The sequence below is a fragment of the Tenrec ecaudatus genome, chromosome 16 (assembly GCF_050624435.1).
Source record: "Tenrec ecaudatus isolate mTenEca1 chromosome 16, mTenEca1.hap1, whole genome shotgun sequence".
NCBI classification, from domain to species: domain Eukaryota; kingdom Metazoa; phylum Chordata; class Mammalia; order Afrosoricida; family Tenrecidae; genus Tenrec; species Tenrec ecaudatus.
The window spans coordinates 51,567,274-51,593,411 of NC_134545.1; the positions used below are offsets into that span (position 1 = coordinate 51,567,274).

The 26,138-nt window shown below is 52.6% G+C and overlaps 1 protein-coding gene across 2 annotated transcripts; it reads right to left on the bottom strand.

The window, feature by feature from the left end:
* Nucleotides 1-15,039: 15,039 nt before the first annotated feature.
* FAM241B (family with sequence similarity 241 member B) lies at nucleotides 15,040-19,371 on the bottom strand. 2 transcript variants are annotated; one of them, XM_075534327.1, is made up of 4 exons: nucleotides 19,287-19,371; nucleotides 17,755-17,841; nucleotides 17,465-17,592; nucleotides 15,040-17,029 (listed from the first exon to the last, which is right to left on the bottom strand). In XM_075534327.1, the coding sequence occupies exons 3-4, from the start codon at nucleotides 17,555-17,557 to the stop codon at nucleotides 16,760-16,762; spliced, it is 363 nt and encodes a 120-aa protein (XP_075390442.1). In that variant the 5' UTR covers nucleotides 17,558-17,592; nucleotides 17,755-17,841; nucleotides 19,287-19,371; the 3' UTR covers nucleotides 15,040-16,759. The 2 variants fall into 2 exon arrangements, with proteins under 2 accessions (XP_075390442.1, XP_075390443.1); XM_075534328.1 differs by lacking the exon at nucleotides 17,755-17,841.
* Nucleotides 19,372-26,138: the final 6,767 nt, after the last annotated feature.

The window sequence follows — 26,138 nt, forward strand, 5'->3', positions numbered from 1 at the left end:
GATTGGGTCAGATGTAAGTTGAAGGCTTCTCTGGGCACCTGTAGCTGTGGGGGCCAATGAATAGGAAGCAGGAAGACCACAGGCCGGTAGATGCCAAGCCAAATAAATCCATGTATACATGCCTTTATTTCTGCTAAGGATGCTTCCTGATAGTACTCATTTGCTGAGTATTTGTATCAGGAATTGTGTTACATTTTTGCCAAACGCCTCCTCTACATCAATTGATATGACTGTGCATTATTTGTTTTGTTTTTCTATTTTATCTAGGTGGTGGTTACTTTGATAATTTTGACTAGATAACATTTAATATCATCCTTTCATGTCTGATATGAACCTTGGTCCTAATATTTTGTGTGTGTGTGTGTGTTGTTGTTGTTGTTGTTGGATTCTATTGGCTAGGATCTTGATGAGAATTTTTGTGCCTATGTCCTTGTTAGGTAGAACAGGGACCAGGGTGTCCACTGGGCATGCTCAGAGATTTGGGCTCTGAGCCAGGAAGGGGCGGTGTACCTAGGTGGGCGGTACACCTGGACTGGCCCCCATCTAGGTCGGGTGAGTTTAATTCAGCCAACAGCCAGTGAAAAGCCTGACAAAGCTGGGATCTTGAGCCCGAAGCCCTTCTTCTCCTCTGGAGCTGCTCCTCGGGGCAGCATCTCCTCCGGCCGGCCGCGGGCCTCCACACGTGGGAGTGAGTGCCCCCTCACAGTGCGCCTGTGTAAACCTGAAACTCCTTCTATCCTTAGTAAAAGCTTACTTGGATCACAAATCAGGCTTTGATGTGAATTCTTCCTCCTGTGAAGCCAAGGACCAAAGTTTTTCTCACCCGAGAAACCTAACATTCTTTAGGAATGGTACTCTATACATTTCTTTTATTGATATCTGCCTGGTTTTGCAGTAGATTTTTGTGTATCTTTTAAATCATCACTCAAGAGACCTGGCTTCTTCTGGTCTGGAGAACACACTAAGATGACTGTCAGCATCTACTGTCACCTCAACCGCCACAAAGCTCCAGCAATGACTCAAGGGACAATTTGGTTCATCTGCTTGGGGCAAAATGCCCATCCTTGAATGGACAGCTCTGGACAGAAAGGGGTGGGGGTGGAGTGCTGGGATAGGCTGGGCTGGGTGCTCACTGGATCTCCAGTGGGAATGGGATCCTGTCGGAGGAGTGTCAGGAAGCAGAGAGGCCATGACAACAGACATGACAGACTGACAGCTTCCCCCACACACCCTGCTCTCTGTGTCACGGTGCCTCTGTGCATCCCCTCCATCGCAGCATGACAGGTACCCCAGCTTGGACCCGGACAAAGCAAAAGCATCTCTGGGGCCCACATTTCATTTCTCTGGGAGTGCCCACTCAGGACTCAGTACACATGGATTCAGTACCCATTCACTCTGTACACATTTGCTGGGTGCAGGCTCCAGAGTCACACAGCACCGGGCTCTCGTAAGAAGGCCTCGGAGAATCCTAGAGCATGTACGTCAAGATCCATCTCATGCACCAGAGTCTTTGGGGTGCAGGCCTGCATCATTTAGGGCTCTCTCTTGTAAGTCACAGCAACAAAAGTCAACCAAGCCCATAACCGTGACGCTACCAGGCTCCTACAACGGAAGTCACCTCCAAATAGTTTCACCCCGAAAGGAATGCGTTGCTGACGTAGGTGAAACGTTCACGGGTAGGATTGGGAGGTGGATTTGGGTCAGTGGCTTTAAAATGTCACAAAGGACCCGATTCCATTCTCTCTCACCTCCAACCCTTTCATCAGCTTATCTTTGCCCTCAGGCTGGCCTGCCCGGTGATCTCAGGGTGAATTCTAGAATCCCCCACACCCAGGGACCGAGCACAGAAGTAAGCATCTGTGTAGCGCTGCCCCTCTGGGGCCGGCTGGGTGCAGTCAGGTCAGTGTGCAGAAACCATGAGGTGCTGAGCAACTTGTGGCTCAGAGCACCCTCCCCTCCCCCCCCTTCCACCCCCATCCCACCCCCGGCCCCCCCCCTGTCCAGAGACCACCCTCGGTCAGCACAGCTCTGCTCCACAGCTTTGACGGGGAGGGCGGGCCCGGCGTGGAAACCAGCAACGTCTGTGTCTGAGAGATGCTTGTCGCTGACACATGGAAACGTGAGCAGAGGGGAACGTTCCAGTTCTGGCCGGGTGTGCCTGGCTTCTGTTCTTGGGGAAGTAGAGGCAGAGGAGCTGAGCCTGCAGCCACCCCCAGCCCTGTACCACCCTCACGCCCCACAGCAGCTGTGCGTCCCAGAGACACGGAAAGGGAGAGGCACAGGGCTCTGCCCTGAGTCAACCAAATGCCCCAGTCCGCCCTCCAAGGGTGACCCTGAGGCCCTGGGACCCTCAGCCCCACTGTGTGCGCCTCCCTCTGCAGATTCCTGTGGGGCCACAGCAGGTCTGCGTTTGGGCTCTGGGGAGGCCTCTAGTGGACCAGGTTTCCAGCTCAATCCTCCCAGCCTCCCCAGGCCCCCTTACCTCCAGAAACATCCCTAGGCAGGGCCTCATTCTCTCTCTCTCTCTCTCTCTCTCTCTTCTCTTCTCTTCTCTTCTCTTTTCATGCCACTTTGGATTTTCTTCCCTGTGGGAAACAGAAAGGTTTTCCCCCAGGCTGTCCCCCCATATTATATGCGAAACCTAAGACGCTGCTTGCTAACACATGGTCAATGTCTGTACACTTGGAGGTCAGCTGCTTAAAGGTTATCTCCCTGAGGGTTACCAGCCATCTAGAGCAATCAGACCCTATAGTCTGTCCCACCCTTGGTGGGGCCCACTCCCTGCTAAGGATAGTGGATTATTCCCCTGAAGGGGAACCCTAAGACAAGGTCAAGCCAACTCAGGGAGGACCACCTTGAATCTAGAGTCTGCCCATCTTGTCACAGGTGTATCCCTAATACTCCCCTTCCTAATGGTATACACCCCTAGCTCATCCACTTCCTGTCATGTGTATGTCTATGGTACAACCCCTTCCTGTTACGTATGTGGCTACCTATAATTAGGGGGGCTTGCACACCCCCTGAGTGTATACAAGAGTTGGTTAGAAATATATTCTCTGTGTGTGTGGACCTGGCTGCTGAGATCATGGCCACCCCTGAGGTGAGTATTCGCCTGCCTTATATTGTCTGATGTCTCTTTAATTGCACCCCCCCCCCAATTACACAACTGCCCCTTGGTCCTGATTGATTGTGGAGGTACCCACTTCTCCTCAAATCCTTAATGTCTACATCTTCATTTGTAGCGCATTCTGCATGTTGCATACACAAATCACGCATGTTTTCATCTGTCCTCGTGACCCACTGCCTGTGTCACATACATGTATTTATGTTCTGAACACTGGCAGGGTGTGTTTTAAAACAGAACCACTGTCAACCACTGACTTCACGCGGAAAAACCAAGCAGTTCTCCCGAAGGTCGATTTGAGGCCCTGGGACATGAGGAGTGGGGTGTAGAGAGGCTGCCAGCCCCCCTAAAGCCGAAGGCATCAGAAAGCACCAGAAGAATCTGAAACATATGAAACATACAAATTCATATCCACGCGACGTGATCCCACTTATGTGAAAATACGTACCGAAAACCGCTCCCTGACGTCGAGTCAGTTCTGACTTGTGGAGACTCTACAAGGGAGGGTCAAGCTACAGAATGTAACTGCTTATGGGATTAGAAGCCTCATCTGTCTCCCTCAGAGCGGCTGGTGGTTTTGAACTGGCGACCTTCCAGTTAGCAGCCACAGGGAAAACGGAGACATTTGAGGAGAAGCCTGGATGTCTCTGGATGGGGCTCTCCAGCTCTGACTTCCTCCTCCTCACTCACCCATTCAGCTTTGGGCCACACTGAGGCCCAGAACAGCCACTCACCCACCTCAGACCAGTGGCCTGAAACTCCTACCCTCGGGGAGAGGAGCCCCTCACAGAAAGACTGCAGGGACATTAGGTCCAAGCGTGCGCCTGCACTTAGAAAGGGGGAATCCAAACAGATGGCCGACTTTATGCTATACCACCAGCACCACGGCCGGGTTCCCCCAGCTTCTGCCCCTGCCCATGTGCAGCCTCATTGCTTCTACGCTCGTACCCACAGAGGATGGGGAGGGATACTCAGGACCATTCCCACTCCAGGACAGCCAGCTAGTCTCTCTCACAGAACCTTGATGGCTGTGTGCTTGCAGGCCGACTGTCACCCCCCAGAGACTGTCCACCCCTGAGTCCCCAAGGCTCACAGGAGACCTCCATCAATAACAGCAGGAGAGTACACACTACATTTTGTGAGCTTGTAGAAAAAGCCCCAGAGTCTCGGGGAGTTCTCTGTGGCCCAGCAGAAAATGGCACTGGGAGAGGTGATGGGCACTCGCTCCCTCATGACTCTCACGCTTCTGATAATTTCCCCCTAAACGTGAAAAACAGTAATAGCCAACACGGAAAAACACAAGAGTGGGATTGGGGGTCTCTTGTTTTTATTTCTGTTTTAGTTTAAAGCAAGTCCTCCAGAAAGATCTGGAAAGCTCAAAATAGGCGAAACAAAGACGCGGGCTGGAACAAGTTAAACCCACCAAGTCACACACGCAACACATTACAGTCTAGAAATATTTCTGAGAAAAATGGCATTAAATGGAAAGCAGATTGACCACAGGAATAGGAGGAAAGGAAGGGGTTCTTAAGATCTCCAAACTCTGACAACATGAGAAAAGTTACCTTAAAACCTATAATAATTCCCACATGGAAGAAGCACACCAGCTTGTGGGATCAAGGATTGTAAAGGATAAAACCCAAATCCGAAGGAGGAAATGGTACCAGAGCCTACATTGCGATCACTGGGTTTGCAGAAGGCTGTGGATAACAGTGGAAGGCCCAGACCCATCTGCAGGACCCACAGGCATGCTAAGCCTCCTGTAAACCCACGCTGGCCGTAGCGGAGAGATGTGAAGAGCCTGGTTACCAGCCAGAGAACAGTGGAATGTTGATTATGGCAGATGAAGTCACATTAAAATGCACTATCTAACCATTTAAGACCCATTGTACAATTGCTTCAATTAAAAAGAAAAGTCGAGGGGAGATAAGGGTGTAGGAAGTGTCCAATGAGTCCCCTCTGACCACGGACTAGGGAGGGCAGCAGCCTGGCTGGCACGCAGAGCGCACTGGAAAGTGGATTCATGCAGATGACCGTAGGTTACAATGTATCCCTTCTCATTGGTCTCCTTCTGACCCATTTTCAATTTGGTCTAGTTTTTTTGTTTTGCTTTGTTGTTGTTTGTTTGAAAAATCCATACTAGGTAAATCTATAGAAACAGTAACTGCATTAATGGTTTCTTGGAGATATGGCTGAGTGGTGGTGGTGGAATGGGGAGCTAATAACAGTGGGTACAAGAAAGAAAATGTCTTAAAACTGATTGTGGTGACGATTGTACAACTCTTCTTAATATGACTGAACTATTAAATTACAGTATTTGTGAGTTATATGCTCATGAAACTGGTCTTTTTTATTGTAATAATTCTCAGTCTAGTTAACAGTAGCAGGTCATGTCTGCAGCGTGGTGAAATTTTTTTCCAATTTGCTTTATTCTGTTGTCTTTTGATGTAGTGGTGCCGCATTGGGCTGCTGACCCCAAGGTCAGCATTTCAGGGGCGGGGAGGAAACTACCAGCCGCTCCTCAGGAGAAAGACAAGGCTTTCCACTCCAAAAGGAGTCAGTGTCAGAAACCCACACGGGGCAGTCCTGGCCCGTCCTATGGGATTGCTGTGAGTCGGAATCGACAGGAGGGCAGTGAGTTTGGTTTGGGGTTTTCCTGCTCATAATATACCCAGTAAAATGTATGCAGAGTCAGTGTGTCCACCATTCCCACCTTCCTCCTCTGAGCTGTTTCTCCGCCGTGAATGAGCTCTCTGCCCCACTCCCTGAAGGTTCCTACCTAGTCTTTGTGTGCCTGCTTTCACCTTGAACTTCTATTTAAAGGACCGTAAGCGCAAGGCAGAGCTGGCTTTTCCAGTTAAGCTAAACAGCTGCTTGGTTTTAAGAAGATTTCAGGATTGTTTGCATTTAAGGTTTAAAGGTGACCTCGGAGCAGTGGTCCCAGGGCCTGAACAGTGTGTTGAACTTGGTGAAGAGACATTGCAGGCTGGCTCATCAAGGCGCTGAGCTAGGCTGTCCTTCCCTTCCACCACACACACATCTCATAGCACCCGCCTCCCTCTGTCCGCACACAGAACACTACAGCACACCACACCGCACACACCTCAGACACATACATAGACCCCACCACAGCACAGCACAGCAATGTCTTCTGCGGCTGCTTCACCTTGCCCGCTGGAAAGCACACTGCTGGGGCGGGACCCCTGCACTGATGGGCTCTGGTCTATCACTCAGTCACAGAAATGTGTTTCCATGGTGATAGGGACCTCCAGGCAGTGAAAACCCAGAGAAGCTCCTGGAAGGCCCCAGGCCCTCTGACGCACACTGAGCTCTCCCCCTCCTCAGGAGCCTCCCTGCCAGCCACCCCCACCCCCAGCCCCAGCCCTCGGCCCCCCACACTAATGCCCTTTGTCTCTAGCTGCATCTGTAAATTCTCCCAGCCTGCTGTCTCCTCCAGCAGCTCCCCGCCTTCGCCTGCACATTTCCCCCATTGATCTATTCAGTGAGGGTGGGTGCAAATGACTCTTTAATTAATTCCCTGCCTTAATTAATTATTGTAATGGCTTTCAACTTGTGAGGGGGTCTGGAGGTGGGGGAGAGGCCCAATGTGCTCAATATGTTTTTAAGTCAACACACACATTCTCTGCTTGGTGGAGCCGGGGTGGGGGTGGGGGGTGGGATGGGAGGGAGGGCTGCCCGGGGCTTGGGGGCTGTGGTCTGATTTACAAGGAATAATACCGCCAGCGACCTGCTCCTGCTAACACAGCCTCGCTTTCCCGGTGACCTGAGCTCTCACTCAATCTCTTCTCCCCACCCTTATTGCTCCCCCATCTCCTCTTCCCTCTTGACCCAGTGATACCCCCACACGCACACATACACCACTCACACACCATCTTCTAACCTATAATGGTTCCCAGAAAAATGCCCGGGAGCTGGAGGCCACCCATGTGCTTCCTTTCCCCACCACACCCCTTGGTCCTCTTGCCCTCCCTCTAAAAGCCGCAGGACCCATTGGGGAAATGGCTGGTAGGTGGCAAGGTTGACCAGTTGGATCAGTGTGCAGAAGAGGTGGAAGTGCAGTCTGCATTGCCGTTTCTCTGTGGAAGCCCCTGGCTGGCCTTTGATGAGACCGACTCACTCCATGAGACCGGGAAAGGCTCTGGGAGAAAAAAATGCCGCCAACCACCTGCGGCCCTTTGGGCAGGGCTTCCGCATCGGCCTGAGTGGGGAAAGACCATTGGGGCCATCAGGCTTTTCTAGAGAAGGAACGAGGCAAAAGGCAGAAGAAAAACGGTCCCACAAATCACTCCCCAATGAAGGGCGTCTCCACGGCAACCTGCCCAGGGCTGAGAACCTCAGAGGCAGGGATGCACCGTCACTATGGAAACTGCATCCTACAAACCCACTGGTGTTGGTCCCTGTCTGCCTTGGCAGATGAGGTATCTGTCGGGGCTGGGGCTGGAGCCGCAGGGTCCTCAGGGACCTCAGGCTCATGGAGAGTGAGGAGAAAGCTAGGAAGCAGAGAGATCAGGGAGGAGAGGGGGTGAGGCAGAGAAGAGAGGAAGAGGAGAGGGTGAGGAAGGAGAGGGGAATGGAGGAAGAGAAGACCTGGGGGAGAGGAGAGCTCCAGGAGGCAGGCAGCCTCTCTCAAGAGGGATCCCTCCATGGCACGCAGAGCACAGCTTGCTGAGCAGGGGTGGGGTGGGGTGGGGTAGGGAGATCTCACTCGAGGTCTGAGCCCAGGCTCACTTCCATGGGCACAAGGGCACCCACCCACTTCTGTTTACACCAGTGTCACCTTTCGCTCAAGAGGAGTCTCCTTCACTGATACAAGAACACACCCCCGCTCCAGAGGGTCTGGAATCAGCGGGGCCCACCTGGGGGCCTCCTGCCCAGGGATCCCAAGCCAAAGGGTGCCAGAGGGAGGATGGCTGGAAGCTGGGCCTCAGACACAGCCCCAGTGCCTCATGCCTCCTGCTGTTGGCCACTGGAGCAAGGCACTGTGAGCTATCCCCAACGAGCAGGTCCCAGCGTGTCCTCCACGCAGCCTCAGGGGACCGATTCAGGCCAGGGGCCCTGTTAGGAGCCTCCTCGGAATCCCCAGGATGGCTTTGTGGGCCAGATGCACCCTGCTCGCCAAGTAGGGCAGCCCTGCCACGGACCGGCTGAGTGATCTTCGGGTCTCTTGCCTGAGACAGAGGTTGGGCTAAGGGACCCTCAGCAGGGTGGGTGGCTTGAACAGTCTGCAATTCCTTGACTCCACCAGAATTGTGTTCCTACTGAGGGCACCCCACTGGATGGCAGGGGAGGATGAGTATTCCAGTAGCCCTGTGGCACTGTGGGTTAGGTGCTGGCTACTGTGGTCAGCAGTTCGAGTCCACCAGCCACTCCTCAAGAGAAAGAGGGGGGTGGGGTGGGAGACAGAGAACTATATATATTTATGGAAGGTTTATGTTGTTCATTTCATTCTTGAAGTGGGCTGTGTCAATCTAGCTAGGGTGGGTCTTCCAAGGGAGCTGTGGTGGTCCAGCCCTGCTGGGCTACGATCCGCAGGGCTGCGATTAGAAACCACGGCAGGAGAAAAATGGAGCTTTCTAAACAGTGACAGCCTCAGAAACCCACGGGGGTGGGGTCACTCTGCGTCAGCGGTGACTCAATGGCGGCAAGTGCGAGGGGGTTGTTTTGATTGGTGGGGGTTCTTTTAAAAAGAGCAAACAAAAAAAGCCCACCAGACTCCATACCCCTCAACCCTACACATTGGTCTGAGAGGAAAAGTAAGCCTGAAAATGGCCTTGGAGTCTTTTGTGACAAACAATTCCTCTCAGACAAATGGAAGGGAGGGAGAAGAGGCTGTGTGCTCCCGCACACTGGCAGCTCAGACACCCGGGGAGCAGGTCTTTTCTGCCCTCTAGGCTTGCTATGTGTCGGAATTACTCCATGGCAGTAGATTTGATTGGGTCTGGAGAGACCAGAAACACCTCTACCCCTCTCCGCCAGAGAGTCTCGTGTCAACCCATAGACTGGGGGCTCACTGAGTGCCGTCTGGCTCAAGGGCAGGACATAGTGGGTCTCACACAGGGCAGCAGAAGCATCTGGTACCCCAGTAAGACCTGCCCGGGCACAGCCCCCCTGCCCCTCCTCTGTCGTCCAAGAGAGCCCTGGACCTGTAGGAGCCCAGGACGCTGTTGGGGGAAAGGGTGGGCTGAGAGCCAGTCTTCTCTCAATCCATTGGACATCGAGTCTGGTTTTCTCACTTACTAGCTCCGTTATCTTGTGCCCTTCTGCCTGTTTTGTCACCTCCCAGGGCTTTGGTGAGGACTGAGATTGTGCGTATCAAGCCCTCAGCCCAGGGCCTGGCCCACAGCCACCCTTGTCACCAGGAGCTCCGTTCAGATGCGGCCCAGACCAGCCTCGCTCATGCATGTCGCATCAGGAGCTTGTACAAAGCACACCCTCAAGTGTGCCTGCCATCAGAGACTGACTACTCACAGAGCTCCTACTGTGTGCACGTGCCCTGCTAGGCCGCAGGGCCAGAGTGACAAAGATCCAATCCTAGAGTTCATAGTGCGGGCAAGCACCAAGCCAATAGCGCCATCAAAGTTCAATGCTGTGCATGTTGATGGGGAAGGATGCATGGATCCCGAGAGATGGCCTGGTCTGAGTCACTAGGCAGGACTCATCTTCGCCTCCTCCTCCTTCCTAATGAGAACGACGACGTACGTGCTAGCTGGAACTTAGCTGCCATCGTGGGTCATGAGGCAGAGCGGCTAGATAGGAAGAGCAAGAGTCCTTCATGACTCTGAGGTGACCAGAGTCCCCTCTGTATTGTCTGTTCCTGTCTTCTCTACGTGAGAGAGAAGTTGATTTTTACCTTGCCCCAGAGTTATTTTAGCTTTTCAGTCCTTGTCCTCAAAACGCTCTGAGTGGCGTCAGCAATGAATGTGCGCCTTGTCAGACAAAGATCCTTGGAGCAGACGGAGCAGGTGGCCAGCCCCGAGCTTCCCTCAGGTGAGTGGGTCTCAGTGGCCTGGGCAAGAGTGGACCAGACACAGAAGTGCTTCTGGTCGGAGGAACTGAGTGGAGCCGAGTTCTGGGGTCAAATGCCTGCTCTACTGGAGAGAGTCTAGGTTCTGGTAGCCAGAGGCCAAGTAACGGGTTGGGTCGTTTCATGTCCGTCCTGGGAACCGAAGGCCAGAGGCGAGCCCTCTGGGAACAGAGCCCGGAAGGCATGTGGAGGCAACACTGAATCCTCTCTCGAATTGAGGTCACGATGCACCCAGGGAGGTGTGCAGAGTTTCCATGTCCGGTTGACAAACAGGTAAAAGAGCGCAAGATAACAGAACGGGTGAGAAGACTGGATTTTGCATTCGGTCTCACAACTCCAAAGTCCAGACACTGATGGCCTCTTTTGGCCTGTGGGGAGCCTGTGATGTTCCCTGAACCCCTGGTTCTGACCACAAACAGTCAGGAGCTGCACGGCATCGCCTCACCTGTAAAGACTGGTGGAATCTGTGTCCAATGGATTGAGACAGAGTCCACTGGGCTCCTAGCTGCCTCTGCCCCAGGAGCTGGGGGTAGTCCTCTTAGGGCTAGTGGTCTCTGTGCTCCTCTCTCCCCCGTGTCATATTCTCTGAGGCTGCAGAGTGGCCCTGCAGATGTACTGATGTCTCAGAAGGGTTAAAGGAGGGCAGAACGGAGAAGCCCAGCACCAAGGGCAGGGGCAGCCAAAGCCAGGGCTGAAGGCACTGAGCCTGGGGAGAAACCGGGCCCCAAAGGAGTTTGAGAACTTGTACAGGGGCAGCTTCACCATGCCCTGACTTTGAGGGCAACACCAGACACGAGCAGCAGGGAGAGCTGGCTTTGAATCCTGCCCTGCAGGACTTCTGTAAGCGCCTGGCCTCTGAGCCACGTTTTACCTATAAATCAATTAAAATAATGAAATAACATTTATGTATAACATCCTCCATTTACTGCCTGGCCCATGGTAGGCATCCAACCCATGGTAATAACGACAAGAATGTATTGGGTGCTGGGGTGGATGGACTCCCCTCAGCCCCTCTTGATGTTCATGACCTCCTATGATCCCCTCTCCCTAAATGGGGGAAGGAGCTGGTGTTTGTTTTTAATCAGCAGATGATGGCGACACTGATGGGCTGTCAAGGGTCATCACGCCCATGACTACATTACACTATGGACGATTTCTCTTCCACCACCCCTCTCCTTCTCACGCTCTTGCTGGTGTTAAGAGGTAAACTGCCTTAAGCGACAGGGCCTGAAGGAACTGAACTCTGCCAGTGACCCAGGGGAACTTGGAAACAGCCCATGTTCAGTTGGGCCTGCAGATGAGAACTCAGCCCTGAACTAGGCATCCTTGCAACTGAGCAGAGCTACACTGTGCCTTAGCTAATTCATAGGTGTGGCTTGTAGCGACATCACTGACCAGTTGTTACACCTCCAGCTGCCACGTCAAGAATATTTTGATGTAATGTTTCAGTAATGTCACTTCAGTGCTGTCTACACATCAGCCCCATTGCCCTTCCTTTCTGTGAGCTTTGAGGGTGGGGCTACACTGCCAGCGGCCACACAGTTGTTGGGGGCAAGAAGCTGGGATACAGCCTCAGGCAGCTAGGGACAGAGCTGGGGAATGAGGAGCCTCCGGAGAAGGGCATTCGCTGGCATCAGCCTTCACTTTAGCCTGCACTGAGTTGTAGATTTTGAAGGTCAATTCTCCACAGGCCCCACCCCTCCCTGTTGACTGGTACCCAGCTGCTTCACCTAGACTTCTAGGTCACCTGCCTGGCCCTTGAGTGAATTTTGAGTCTCAGGTACCCAGATAACTAGTTACTGGTAGCCAAAGGCCAGGTAACAGGTTGCTTTGTTTCCATCCTGGGAACCAAAGGCCAGAGGCTAGCCCTCCAGAAATAAAGCAGAGAAGGCATGTGGAGACAACATCAAATCCTGTCTCGAATTGAGGTCATCTTGAATTGAGGTCACAAAGCAGGCATCAGTACATCCACAGGGCCACTCTCTCTACAGCCTCAGAGAATGTGAAACAAGGGAGAGGGGAGCAGAGTCCACAGCTCTAAGAGGGCCTCTCCCAGCTCCCGAAGCAGAGGCAGCTATGAGCTCAGTGGGCCAGGATGCCCTCCCTGGCATCCCCACAGGAGGGCTGCTGCTTCCTGTACAAGACACAGGGATGCAGGCCGTCATCACAGGGCCCCCCAGTGTACCCCGGGGTCCTCTCTCTCCAACCCTCATCATATTCATGGGAGAGAGGGGGTGTACATACCAATGTTTGGCTAGCATGATTCCCCAATCCCACTGGATTCCTACTGGGAGTGTCACCAGGGCCAGACTGGCCAGACAGGGAGAGCTTTTCCCTTTAGTTGGAGCCCTCCCTGCACCTTCTTCTCATTCAATTCACTCTAAGGTTTGACTAAAAGCCAGACCCTCTGCCATGACTGGGCGACAAACAGGAACCAAAAAACGCCCAGGAAGGGGGCAGCCTACTGTCTGCCTAACAGCAGACACTCACAAGGAGAATGGGGCCCACTCCTGCCTGTTTCAAAGCTGCCCAGGTGGGCTGGCAAGATGAGACCCCCGTCAGAGGGGAAAGCAGCACCTGGCCCAGGGCTCCTGTGGTGTGTTCCCCTCCCATTGCTGGCAGCATCGGGATTTGAGCGGCTTCACCGGGAGGTAGCTCTGCAGGAATGGAAGAGTTCAAAGCTGCCGAAGGCCACCTCTTCTAGGTCAAAGATTTCTCTGGGACTCAGAGGGAAGCAGCCAAGCAAGCAGACTTACTGTTTCTATCTCTCTCAAGGGATTACAGGAGACAGATGCATTTACATGCTCTCGATCAGGGCTGTGGACAGGGGAAGGTCCCCAAAGGCCATGCCCTTGTGAGTCGCCCGCACATCCTGTACTGAGGCCTCACAAGCACCCTCTGGCAGCCCAATTCACAACAGATGGGGAAACGGAGGCTTGATGGGTAAGTTGCCCCAGGCATACAAGCTAGAGCGCTGACTCCCTAATGTCCTCACCACCGATGAGACAGACACATTGATGGAAGTCCTGGTGGTGCAGGGTCAGCCATTCAAAGCCACCAGCCAACTCCGGGGGAGAAAATGGGGCTTTGACTCCTATGAATAGTCTTGGAAACCCATAGGGACAGTTCCACCTTGTCCTGTAGGGTGGCTATGAGTCAGTATCAACTCGGTGGCAAGTTTGAGTTTAGACAATGGATCAGGGCCCTGTGTCACAAATGCCAAGTAGCTCGGGATAAACACAGGTGCCGACAGGCACTACCCATAGGAAGGGCATGGGCTTAGAGCAAGTCTCCTGCACTGGGGTCACCTCATGTCACACACCTGGATAGGCAGTGGCCAAGTCTGACATTTCTCAGTCTCTCCCCTGGACTGAAAGCTCAGAAGGTCCAATTCAAGACTGGAGCCCAGTGACTTGCCAACAGCGGACCGTTTCTGGGAGTTCCTCTCCCAGACCCAGCCCCCAGATGCAATTTGCCTTCGACTGGACGGTCCCGCTCACTGGTTTCAGCCCTGCAGCTGCCACCAACCGCGTGTAACCACACAGAAAGGACTTTAACCGGAGGCTCTGCTGTCATCTGGGGGAAGGCAAGGCCTGGGACTTTCATTGTTCTGGGGGAAGTGAGAAGCAGCCGGTGAGTGCCCCTGCATAGAGCTCAGCCCGGGACAAAACTCCGACCAAAATCACTGCCATCAAGCCAATCCCGATCCCTAGCAACCCTCCGTAAGGTTTCTGAGACTGTAAATCCTGCCCTGTGCCCAGGTCCTTCCTCCCAAGGAGCTGCTAGTGGGTTTGAACCACCAACCTGGTAGTTAATCCACCACTGCTTACTTACCAACAGCACCACCAGGGCTCCGTCCACAGGGACTAGGCCATAAAAAAAAATGAGGAATGGCAACAGAATCCTGCGTTCTCAGCAGAAACGTCCAAGCAGGGCTACTGGAGCACTCCCCAGAAACTCCACCAGATGGCGCCAAGGGCCAACTTTGAAGAAAACCAATTCAAGCCTGGTGTCAAGCATCTTTGGGGAAGAACTTGGAGGTGCAGGGAGATTACAGACCCACCCAATGCTACAGGCAAGTAGGATGGGGCTGGGAAATCAGGCCTAGGCAGTTCTGGTTTCATTTCGTGCCTGGACTCACCCCCAGCTTGCCCTGGAACCTCAAAACACACCAAACTCACTGCCATCCAGTGGGTTCCCAGTCACAGTGAAGCCACAGGACAGGGTAAAACTACCTCTGTGGGTTTCCAAGATTAACTTTTTTTTTTTTAATCATTTTAACAGGAGCACTTACGGATACTATAATACACTATTCAATTTGATCAAGCATAATTGTACAATTAACTACCACCATCATTTTCAAAACATTTTCTTCTTGAACTTTTTTATATCAGTTCCCCTTTATCCCCCACCCTCCCCCCTAGTAGCACTATTATATATTATTATTTTGCCGTATCTTACAGCATCCAATGTACCCGTTCACCTACAATTCTGTCTTCATTCCCCTTGAGTGGGTTATACAGTCATCATTGCTCTCTGCTCCCTCTTCCCACCTCTCTTCCCGTACCTTCCAGGAATCATTACTCCCATTACTGTTCCTGAAGGGTTCACCCTTTTTTTTTTTTTTAATTTATCCTTTTTAAATTTCTTTCAATAAAAATTTTAAGCATGGATACAGATAAAATAACGGTTATCAGCATTTTGTCATAATTGTTTCATTTTTGGTTTTGCTATAGTACTTCAGATTCTGACATTGTCATGTCACCTTATTTATATACGTATCTTTTAAAAATCTTATTTTTTAATAAGACCATAATTAGACTATTACTATACTCCAGTAAATAGCAGTGATGGGTTTTTCATTATTATTAAATCATTTTATTGGGGCTCACACAACTCTTATCACAACCTATACATACATACATAATGTGAAGCACATTTGTACATTTGTTGCCATCATTGTTCTCAAAACATTTTTCTACTTGAGCCCTTGGTATCAGCTCATTTACCTCCTCCCTCCCGGGTTTATTCTTCTTGAACTTGAGACTGTAACTGTTTATGGGAGTAGAAAGCCCTGTCTTTCTCTCGAGCCACAGTTAGTTATAAATCCTTAATGTCCACAGACATAGTCGAGCTGATTGTGACCCCCCTCCCCCGCACCTCCCATCATAAACTTCAAACTGTGTCAGTCATTGAGACAATCCCAATGCATAGACTAGGCTGGTCTACCCACGAAGACAGTCAGGCCTTTCTCCCATGGACACACTGGTGGAAACCACCGAGCTTCCGGTTCACAGCCAAGTGTTCTAGCCACTGCACGAAGGCAGCTCCAGCATGAAACCAGTGGCCATTTTGTGACAGTGGTGAGGTGCCAAGCACGTTGCAAGTTCTGGCAGCACAGCTTGTCAGCAGCCCTGGGAGGCAGCTTTGCTTCCTCTACAACAGCTGCATGGGGGACCCTTTGAGGCCTCCCCTCGAGGGGCCTCAGGGTCTGGGACCAGTCAGCCACTCTCTTCCCCCCGAGCATCTCACAGTGGTTTGCTCCCCACACCCTGGACTTCCAGAAGCAGCTCCCAAGCCTGCTCTCCTCCCCAAACCATCAAACTCAGGGATCTGAGGTGGCCAGAATGCCCTTTCCAGGGCACAGTCCCCAAGCTCACCCAGCCTTTTTGACCCTGCGGGTCCCAAGTCCTCACCCACCCCTTGTGGGGCAGATAGCTCCAGGGCTCCCCTACCAAAACTCCTGAGAAGCAACGCCCTCCCCATTACCCCACATGCATGGAGACCTCCCACTTTCTGAAAAAGCCAGCAGTGGCCTCACGAAGTCAAGTAGCCCCTGGGGCCAAAGACCCTGGGGATGGGACCTCAGCTTACCCACTGTCCCCCACCCCACCATTCTGGCCCAAGGACCCATCTTCCCAAGGCTGGCTTCAAATCCAGCATCTGAGTGAGTCTAGATGCTACCCAAGTACCAGGCAAGAGGCCCAAGTCCTGACTTCCCCTGGATCCCTTCCCAGAGCCCTAACCCCCACTGAAAAGAGCTGAGAAAACCACCCCAGACAGTCTGGTGTCTACTGGTCTCCTGGTCCCCAAACCACCTTCCCCGGGCCCCCCAGAGCTGCACCATCACTACCCATGTCTTCACAGGGACAGGGACTCGCCCCCATTTATTGACTGAAACTCTCACCACCAACAACAGATGCCAGTACCGGGACTTGCCCTCAGGAGGAGGGAGCCAATGAAAACAAAGCCAGTACTAGGAAAGTCTGGACACTTCCCCGGCTGCCCTGAGCCAGCGGCCTGCTCCCCGCACACGCTCCAGGCAGCAGGGCATGTTGGCACCAGCTGAGATGTTCATTCTTCTTGGCACCGAAGGAGTGGAAGAAAATGGAAGAGAGGGTTCCTTTCTGGCTCTGATTTTGTGCCACTTCTTGCTGGCTAACCCAAAACACCTACGGGTCCCAGAGTATCTCTCGCCTGGCATCTGGAGAAGGCTTGTGCGATGTCTCCCTCGGCCTCGTGCTTAAGACAGGGTGAAAAAACCCCTCCCCCGCCTGCTCTCACACGCCCCCCTCACACCAGTTCCTGGGTCACCGCTGACTCAGGTGAGACACCAGGTAGACGAGCCCCACCAGCAGGAGCCCTCGGACACCGAGCATCATGAGCAGGAAGAGGAGCAGGATGGAGGTCACCGGCTCCACGACGTGGCCACCCAGGTGCCACTGCGGGAAGCCCATGTTCATCAGCTGCCGGTTGAGGTCATGGAAGGGAGACTGAGTCGCTCCCAGCCTGGCCCCTGCCTGTTGCTGGCGGGGGCCAGGACCTCCCAAGAGAGCTCCACGGCCCCTGTTGAAGAAACCCTACAAGATGGACAGAGAGAAATTAACACAGAGAAGGCTTGGCTGGCATTCAGATGCCAGCTAGAAGGGCACCCCATCGGGCTGGTCCTGCCTTCCCACCCCCAGAGAGGAAGGCTGTACTGGAAAGGGTAGGTGGTTCCCAACAGTCCCCCAGGATCACCCTGTCCTTTCTCAGCAATCCCTGTGGATGCCACCCACAGGAACCTCAACAGGCTCAGCGTGGCAACTATGTTGTCGTGCCCAGGAAGAAGGTCCAGGGAAGTCACCTGGAGGAGGGAGAGCTGAGGTGGCAGAGCTGGGCAGTACCTATCCCCTACTGCGTGTGCCCATGCCTCTACCCTGCAGGCAGGGCCAGGCCGGGAAAGGTAATCCCAGCAGCAGAGACTGCTGGGAGCCAAAGGGTACAGAGAAAAGGGGCGGCAACTGCCCCCTTACCTGGTGAGGTGTGCTACTATGCTGTGTGGAGGTGGTCCTCGCTCGAGGGTCATCGTCCTGCACAATCTCTCCATTGGCCAAAATCCGGACCATCCTCCGACGAGTCCCAGCTCCCTGCGAGGCTGCACCTGCAGTGATGGCCAGGGTGGAGGGCTGCCAAGAGTCACATGGTCCAGATGCCCTCCCAATAGGCCCTGACGCTTAGTGATCTGTGACCAGGATCCTGAGGGTCCACAATTGCTGGCCACAACCCCACCCCGGTCTCAAGAAGCCCAAAGTTAGCCATTTACCAGGGACAAGGAGCTGTTTGCTGGAAGCAGGACGAACCGCAGTGCAGGCTGCTCACGCTGGGCACCCACCCTGAGCAGGCGCAGGGTCTGATTAGTAAGAAGTTAAGAAGTTAGTCAAGGCAAGTGTGTGCTGGGCAAAAGTCTTGGCTAAACAAAAGCCTTTCCAATCTTTGTCAGTGAACTTGACATCGAGTCCACTGGAACCCTGGGTGATGGGACTGGTATGATTAACCACCATCAGATACAACAGGGCTGTGGCCCAGGCACTGCTGACGGGCCACCAGGGCGCATCTCATCTGAGCTTCAAGCCACTCCTCGGAGGCAGGTATTAGCCAGCTACTGGACAAGTGGGGAGTGAGGAACAGTGGTCCCTCACTTGACCATGCACCTATGGGTAGCAGAGATAAAAATGTGAACCCAGAACCCCCCTGTATGGGCCTTCTGTGGGTGTCAAACAGGGCACCCCAGGCACCAGAGTTCTTAGCTGGTGATACCAACAACCCAAGCTCTCTTGCATTCAATGGGTATAGTGTGTGTGTGTGTGTGTGTGTGTGTGTGTTCACAGCAGAGGCATCCCCAGGAGATGCAGGCCCCATTTCCGAGTGACTTCAGCTCTGCTGTCTGGCAGCAAAAGAAGCCCTGAGGTGTTGTTGAGTAAGCACTGGGCCACTAAGCCTAAGGTGGTGGTTGAAACCCACCAGCCACTCTGTGGGGAAAAGATGAAGCAGGCTGCTCCTGGACAGACTTAGTCTCAGAAACCCTATAGAGGGGGGAGGGGGGAAACCTGCCAGCAGACCACCCAGGGGCCACTCACTCACCAGTGCTGGCTGAGAGAGGCCCCTGTCTCAAGCAGAGGGCAACCCCTCACCTGGCCCTCACTTCTCAGGTCACACAGGTTGGTTTACTGCTAACAGAAGGCAGGGCCCTGCCTTCCCCAGAGGGTACGCCCTACTGCTATGACTTCTGGGATAGCTGCACCCCAGAGAATCCGGGGTTCTCAGACCTGTCCAAAGGTCCCGTCACAGTCCTTTATTAAGGATGGGGTATGTGGGGGTGGGGGGTGGAGGGGCATTCCCTGCCTTCTCCAAGTCTGCGTCCAGCCCGCTTTTCTCAGATTGGCCAGTTTCCACCTACATTCTCAAAGCACTCTGGCACACTCCCCTTGAGTCATGGGGTTCCCCTGGGATTTCGAGTGCCTGAGCTCTTGGCCCAGCCAGGGGCTTGGGTGGAGGGGCTCCCTTTTTGAAGCCCGTTGCCCTAAAAGAGGTTGGGGGAGGGAGGTCATGGTCCTTCCAAGTCTCGGTGCTTCGTCATCCCGCCCCCACCGGCTGGGCTTGAACGCTTGCCAAGGGCGGGACCCTCGGCCCAGGCCCCGTGCTGCCCAGGCCGGCGGGACAGGGGTCCACGCAGGCAGCGGGCAGGGGGCGGTTTCGGGGAGGGGGCTGCTGGGCTGCCGCGCCTCGGGATCCTCAGAGCGGCTCTGGGATCAGGCCCGGGGCGTTGGAGGGATGCAGCCCCACGTCCTTCCCTACCTGCGGGCTCGCTCCGGAGCCGGGCCGCGTTCGATGCCCGCGGCTCCGCGGCGCTTCCTCCCACCTGACCTCACAGGAAGCTGGGCGCCGGCGGGGCGGGGCCAGGGGCGGGGCCAGGGGCGGGGCCAGGCGCGGCGCGGACGCGCCCTCTGTGGGCCGCGGCTGGAGCTGCAGCGACAGAGGAGGGGTGGAATAGAACCTAGGCGGCTGCAGGAGCGAGCACTGCGGGGTGGGGACTAGGAGGGGGCCAGGGGCGGGCAGGGCGGGCAGGGCGGGCCGCCCCTCCCACAGAAGAAAAACTCTGGGAGGAAAGCTGGGCCCAGGCTCAGGCCACCCGCATAGCTCGACTCTGTCCTGTAGGCTTGCCATGAGTCGCAATCGACTCCACGGCAGTGAATATGTCCAGTGGCCCTTGACTTTGGAAGACTGCAGAATAATTGATACCTTTGAATTACGGTGCTGGCAAAGAATATTGAAAGTACTGTGCCAGCTGGAGCTCTAGTGGTGTAATGGTTAAGAGTTGGGTTGCCATCCGCATGGTCGGCAGTTCGAACCCACCAGCAACCCCACTGGAGAAAGACAGGGCTGTGTACTCTCCTAAACAATTTCAGTCTCCGGGGTTTGTGATGAGTCAGCAGTGAGTTCAATTTGATCTGGTGGACTGCCAGCCAGAAGAACAAATACATCGATCTTGGAAGAGACTATGCAGCCAGAAAGCCCGTCCCCAGAAAAAGACATCATTCTTGGTAAAGTAGAGGCTCGGTGACAAAGAGGAAGTCCCCAGGCGAGATGGAAGGACGCAGTGGCTGCCACGACGGGCACAGACATAAAGAGGATGGCGCAGCACTGGGCAGTCCTTCGTCTGGTTGTACATACATAGTGTGGAGTCAGAAACTACTCCACTCAAGGGCACCTAAGCATGGGGCTGCTCAGCACCAGATGGGCAGTTCAAACTCGCCAGTCCCACTTTGGGAGGCTGGCTGCTTCTGTAAAGATTTAGTCTCAGGAACCATAAGGAGCACTTCTGTTTGGTCTGACACTGTTGGTAGAAGTTGGAATTGACTTGCCAGCATTGGGTTGGGTTGGGTTCAAAGCCCTGGGGGTGGGGTTGGGTTAAGGAGTGGCAATAAGTTATGACCAACGGGCAAGTCCAGTCACAGGAGGCGGCCTGAGCTGGGGCAGGAGGGTAGATAGAGGTTTGTCCCTGCAGCGCCCCTTAAAGCCTATCGTGGAAATAGGATTTCTGAGAGTGCAAATGTTGATGGCAATGGACAGCCTCGTCTTTCTCTCACAGCGGAGATGGCCACTGACCTGGGGGCTAGCTGCCCAATACTTGGCCCAGAGGCAAAAAGGGTCACCTGGGTCAAGGCTGAAAGGCACCAACAGTCTGTCTCTGCCTCCCTCCTGAGTCTCCCACCCTCTCCCTCCAGAAGCTGTTACCCTTGGCCGGTGGCCAGCCACAACCATCCAATCACAGTCAGTTTGTGTGGGGTCTTCCCGCCACCCACGGGGCTTGCTCTTCATGCTCCTGCAGCCCTGCTGGACCTGTGCAGAAGGGGGTCTCTGCCCGCTCTCCACCCTTCCGAGTGTGCTTGGAGGGGCGGGCCCTTCATTTCACCACCCACGCTCCAGGAGGGGAAGGTGGACGAGACAAACTCGCTCACCAGACACTGCGCGCTAAGGGCGCCACACCGTGACCCACTGCCAACCGGTTGGCTGAGAACTGTTGTCAGACACCACGTCGTGAGTGGGCTCTGACTCGGCGCCCGGGTGGAGCAGCCCTGCGAGAGCGAGCAGATCACCGGGATCTTTCTTCCTCCACACCGGGCCTGGAGGGTTCCGATTGCCGATTCTTTGGTTAGCAGCCCAGGGTTTAAACACTGTGCGGTTTCATGGGGTGCCTTAGTATCCCCATTTGCCAGGTGAGCAAACACATTGGTTGGCAGTTTGACCCTAAGCCCAAGTCCCTCACCACTGGGCGAGTGGATCCTGGTCTTGGGGGGGGGGTGTCATGGGGGTAACAGGTGGTTGCTGACTGTCCACTTGCCCAGCCAGCCTCACCTTGATGGTGCACACTGGGAAACCGAGGCACACCAAAGGACATGCTGCCCACTCAGCCGAAGCTGGGAGGTGAGGTTAGCATGGGTGCCTCCCCTCCCCCCCCCTCACTCCGCGAGAGAGATCGGGCAGGGCACGCTGCTCAACTGTCTTCCAGTTGAGTTTTTTTGTTTGGGTTATTTTATTTATTTTATTTTTTGCTGCTCTAGCTGAAGGCGGCCTTGGGAAAATCTGGCCCAGAGGCCCTGTGTCGGTTGGCTTCTGGTGGGTTTGGGGACGACCCCTCCCCGCCCTGGCGGGCTACAGAGCATCTTTGGCACTTCAGTCCCAATCCCCAGCCTAATGAACATATGTTCCACCCTGAAAGGAACAATGGGGGCCCAGGCTTAATTAAGACCCCGCAAAAATCGCCTTGGCTGGGCTGGCCTCATTCTCAGGAGCTTCAGGCTCCGGGTTTTGCTCACTCTGCCCCCACCCTGTCTGCTGTCCCCTCAGCAAGGGCTGAAAGGTGGCTTTGGCTAGTCCTCTCTCCCTGCCGCGCCACGTGGCCCTCCTGGCTGCCGGGCCTGCGGGCGCCCCACGTTGAACCTGGCCCAGGCCCACAGTCTGATCCGCATGTCAGCTGGCTGCACACACTCTGAGGCTCTGGGTCCTGCCGCTGCGCCCCTGGGCCCGAGTGCACTGTAGTGGGACCATTCACAGAAGGACCGTTCCTGAGGAATTTTATCCTAAATAAGTGTACGCATTTGCAGTTATCCAACAAAGCTCACGTGCTGTTTACTTGCGCCTCTGGTTGTTAGGTGCCATGGACATTGTTCTGGCTGATACCGACCCTATGCACAACAGAACCAAGCACTGCCTGGCCCTGCGCCAGCCTCCCAATGGTTGCAGCCACCGTGTCAATCCATCTCATCCAGCGTCGTCCTCTTTTTTCCCTGACCCTCTACTTTTCCAAGTGCGACGTCCTTTCCTGAGGCCTGGTCTCTCCTGATAACATGAAGGACGTTAGATGAAGTGTCACTGCCCTTGCTTCTAAGGAGCACTCTGGCTGGACGTTTGCCAGAACAGATTTATTTGATCTTCTGGCAATCCATGGTGCTTTGAATAGTCTTCACCAACACCATAATTCGAAGGATTCCATTCTTCTTCCACCTTTGTTATTCAATGTCCAACTTCCCCATGCATAGAAAGTGATTGCAAATGCAGGGCGTGGGTCAGGTGCACCTTAATCTTCAGAGCGACACCTGAGCGCGCAGTACGTTAAAGGGTCTCGTGCTGCAGATGTGTCAAAAGCAGTATACCTTTTATTTCTTGAAAGCTGCTTCCATGAGCATTGATTGTGAAACCAAGCAAACTTAAATCACGGACAACTTCAACATTTTCTCTATTTATTATGATACTGTTATGACAGTTTGAGGATTTTGGTTTTCTTTCCATTGGCTTGCAATCCACACTGAAGGCTGTTGTCCTTGATGCTCATCAGCAAGGGCTTCAAGTCCTCCTTGCTTTTAGCAAGCAAGCTTGTGACACCTGAATAATGCAGGTTGTTAATAAACTTTCCTTTGAACCTGACACCGAATTCTTCATGTAACCCAGCTTCCCTGGTGATTTGCTTAGTGTTTTAGACGGGGCAAACTACAGAAATAAACCCAGAGGCTCTCGTGTATAAGAGAGAACTTATATCAGGAAGCAATTATGCATCAAGAAAACATCCCAGCCCAGACGATGAGTTCAATATTAGCCCATAAGTCCAATATTTGCCCATGAATTTCTCTTGAGACTCACACAACACATGCAATGATGCCGAACGCAGGAAGAGCGCAGGCCGGTGGGTGGCGAGTCTTGTGGATCCAGTGGCCGTGGAAGGATCTCAGCGCTGGTGTGGCTCTCCGTGGGTCTCCGCAGTCCTGGGGCTCTCGCATGGCTCTATGTGTCATTGAAGCATAGTTTCTTCTTGATAGAAAGCTCTCCCGTCCACATATGAGTGTCTCTGGATTTGTTTCTCTAGTCTACCCAGACTGACACGTTATGGTACCTTGGGAGTGGGACACCAGAGCAACAAATCGTAAAGATGGAGAGTGGACGCTTGCTCAACCTCTGCCTCAGGGTAGCTTTCCTTCTTTGGCTAGCCAGAGGTCAGAGATGTCCGTGCAGTTTACTGGGTTGCTTTCTGGAAAGAATATGGGAAGTTAAAGTTTTAATTATTTTGTTTGGTTTTTTGTCTTTGGTTACTCCTCTTTGACATGGTGAAAATGAATATGATTAATGTATATTTTGAGTTCAGGGGACGAAAGTACCCCTGAAATCTCAGAGACCATGCTGCTCAGTGAAAATGGCTGGCAAGGCCAAAATGGCTGACAGAAAGCCTGGCTCTCGCTGATGCAGTCAGAGGCCTAAGGCCATACTTCCTATCAAGTGAATAGTTTAGATAAAGATAAGACAAATAAGGATTGAACTTGACCGTTTCAAGGATTGAGTTTGGGATCTGATACTACTTTGTTTATACTGATTTCTTCTGTTTATTATTGTTGATATAACGATTGATATAAATGATTATTGGGAAGTATGAAAATACTTTATAAGCCTTCAGCCACTAAAATTTGATCATCAATTGGGTTTAAAACATGCCTACAAAGAAAGCTCTGAAAATCTAAGCTCCACCCAGAGTCTTGAGTGCTCGGGACATTCGAAGGTGAAGAGATATCCCTTAGGGGGCTGTTGACAGATTGAAGGAGGAAAAAAAAGGAACTGTTTGGATTTTTAAACTTTGAATAGTGATTTGTGCTTGAGGTGAAACCATGAAGAAACTCTCCTCTCTAGGTCTGAACATTAAAGGGAGCCTATGGACAGGCTGACCACCTGGATCCACTTGGTGAGTGGACGTGAGAGAAATGCAGCAATAAAGAGATGGGTTGAGTCTGGCCACTGACACCCATGGACCTGGTTTACAGACTAGAGGAGAAGATGAGAGCGGGTTGACTGGTCTGAAGTTCATGAATTAGCCCAAGGGGGCTAGAGTTGTTGAGAATTTGCGATGGGGCCCATGGTCTAAAGCAGTGGTTCTCAACCTTCTTAATGCCGTGACCCTATACCAGTTCCTCATGTTGTGGGGACCCCCAACCATAAAATTATTTTCATTACTACTTCATAACTGTAATTTTGCTACTGTTATGAATCAGGTGACTCCTGCGAAAGGGTCATTCGACCCCCAAAGTAGTCACAACCCACGGGTTGAGAACCGCAAGGTGACCAATGGGCACCCTGATGAGGCTAAGTGAGGCAGCACACATTGAGTTGACCAGAGCTTAACCCGATGAAGAGAAGATATTTGAGCCTGTGAACTGGTGCATATTGCTGCAGACTTTATGGATGACCTGTCCTGATTTGTCGTTGCTTATGGATACAGACTTCGCAAGGTTCCAACTGGAAAGAAGATTCTTCACATCAAAGCATATGATTGTCTCCTCAGAGCACTGAATTGATGTAAGTGGGCAGGATAGAAATTGGACACCCAAATTGGGAGGATAAAGGCATGAAGTGACTGGCTCACAAACTTTCATAGGTGGGGAAATATATTTATAGGATTAAGGTGTAGGTGTTCACATAAGCATAGGATATTTTTGTTTTGCACATTTTTAATTGTGTGCATTTTAGTTTTATCTTGTTAGGGACGGATATTATTTTATTAATGTTTGCTTGAAAATGATCTATGGCTAAAGAGTTGTGTGACAGTGTCAAGTTGACAAGGGGTGGTCTGTGGTAGTTACATAATCTGGTGTCACCTTGAGACTATTGAGAGTGAAGGGGAAAAAGCAAAAATAAATTTTAAAAAAATTTTTAAAGAGTGAAGAGGTGGAGTTTAGCCTGTCAATCAGCTCACAGCTTGATGACCTCATTTGGAGGCGCTAAGGAGATAAATAGTTCTCCGGAGACAGGACACACTCCTCTTCCTGGTGACAAGCCACATGGAGCTAAAATAATGCAGCCACATGGAGACCCACACCAGCACTGAGATGCTTCCACCACCACTGGATCCATAAGACTTTCCACTCCCTGGCCTGTGATTTCCTGCATTTGGCATCATTGCCTGTGTTTTGTGAGTCTGAAGAGGAATGTATAGACTGGTGTTAGACACATGGGCTAATATCGGACTTATGGACTTGATCTGGATGGGGTTAGGATGTTTTCTTAATATACAATTTATTTTTGATAAAAAGTTCTCTATTATACAGATATGAGTGTCCCTGGACTTGTTTCTCCAGTCTACCTGAACTAACACAATTAGCATACAGATTGAATCAGTATGGCGAGAGGTTACAACCCTGACACACTCCTTTCCTGATCTTAAATCACGCAGTATGCCCTGGCTTTGTTTGAGCTGCCTCTTGGTCCATCTATAGATTCGGCATGAGCACAATGAAGTCATCTGGAATTCCCATTCTGACCAATGTTATCCATCATTGACTATGGTCCACAGAGCCGAATGCCTTTGCAGACTTAATAAAACACAAGTAAACATCTTTCTGGTGTTCTCTGCTTTCAGCCCAAGATCCATCTGATGTTGGCAATGATGGCCCTCATGCCAGGTCCTCTTCTGAATCTGGACTGACCATCTGGCAGCTCCCTGCCGATGTACTGCTGCAACTGTTTATTGAATTGTTGCCATCAATATTTCCTTGCATGTGATATTAATGATACACCACCATTAGGTCACCTTTGGAATGGCCACAATATGAACTCTTCCATTTGGTCGGCCAGGTCTTCCACATCTCTCGGCAATGGCTTCCTGTGCTT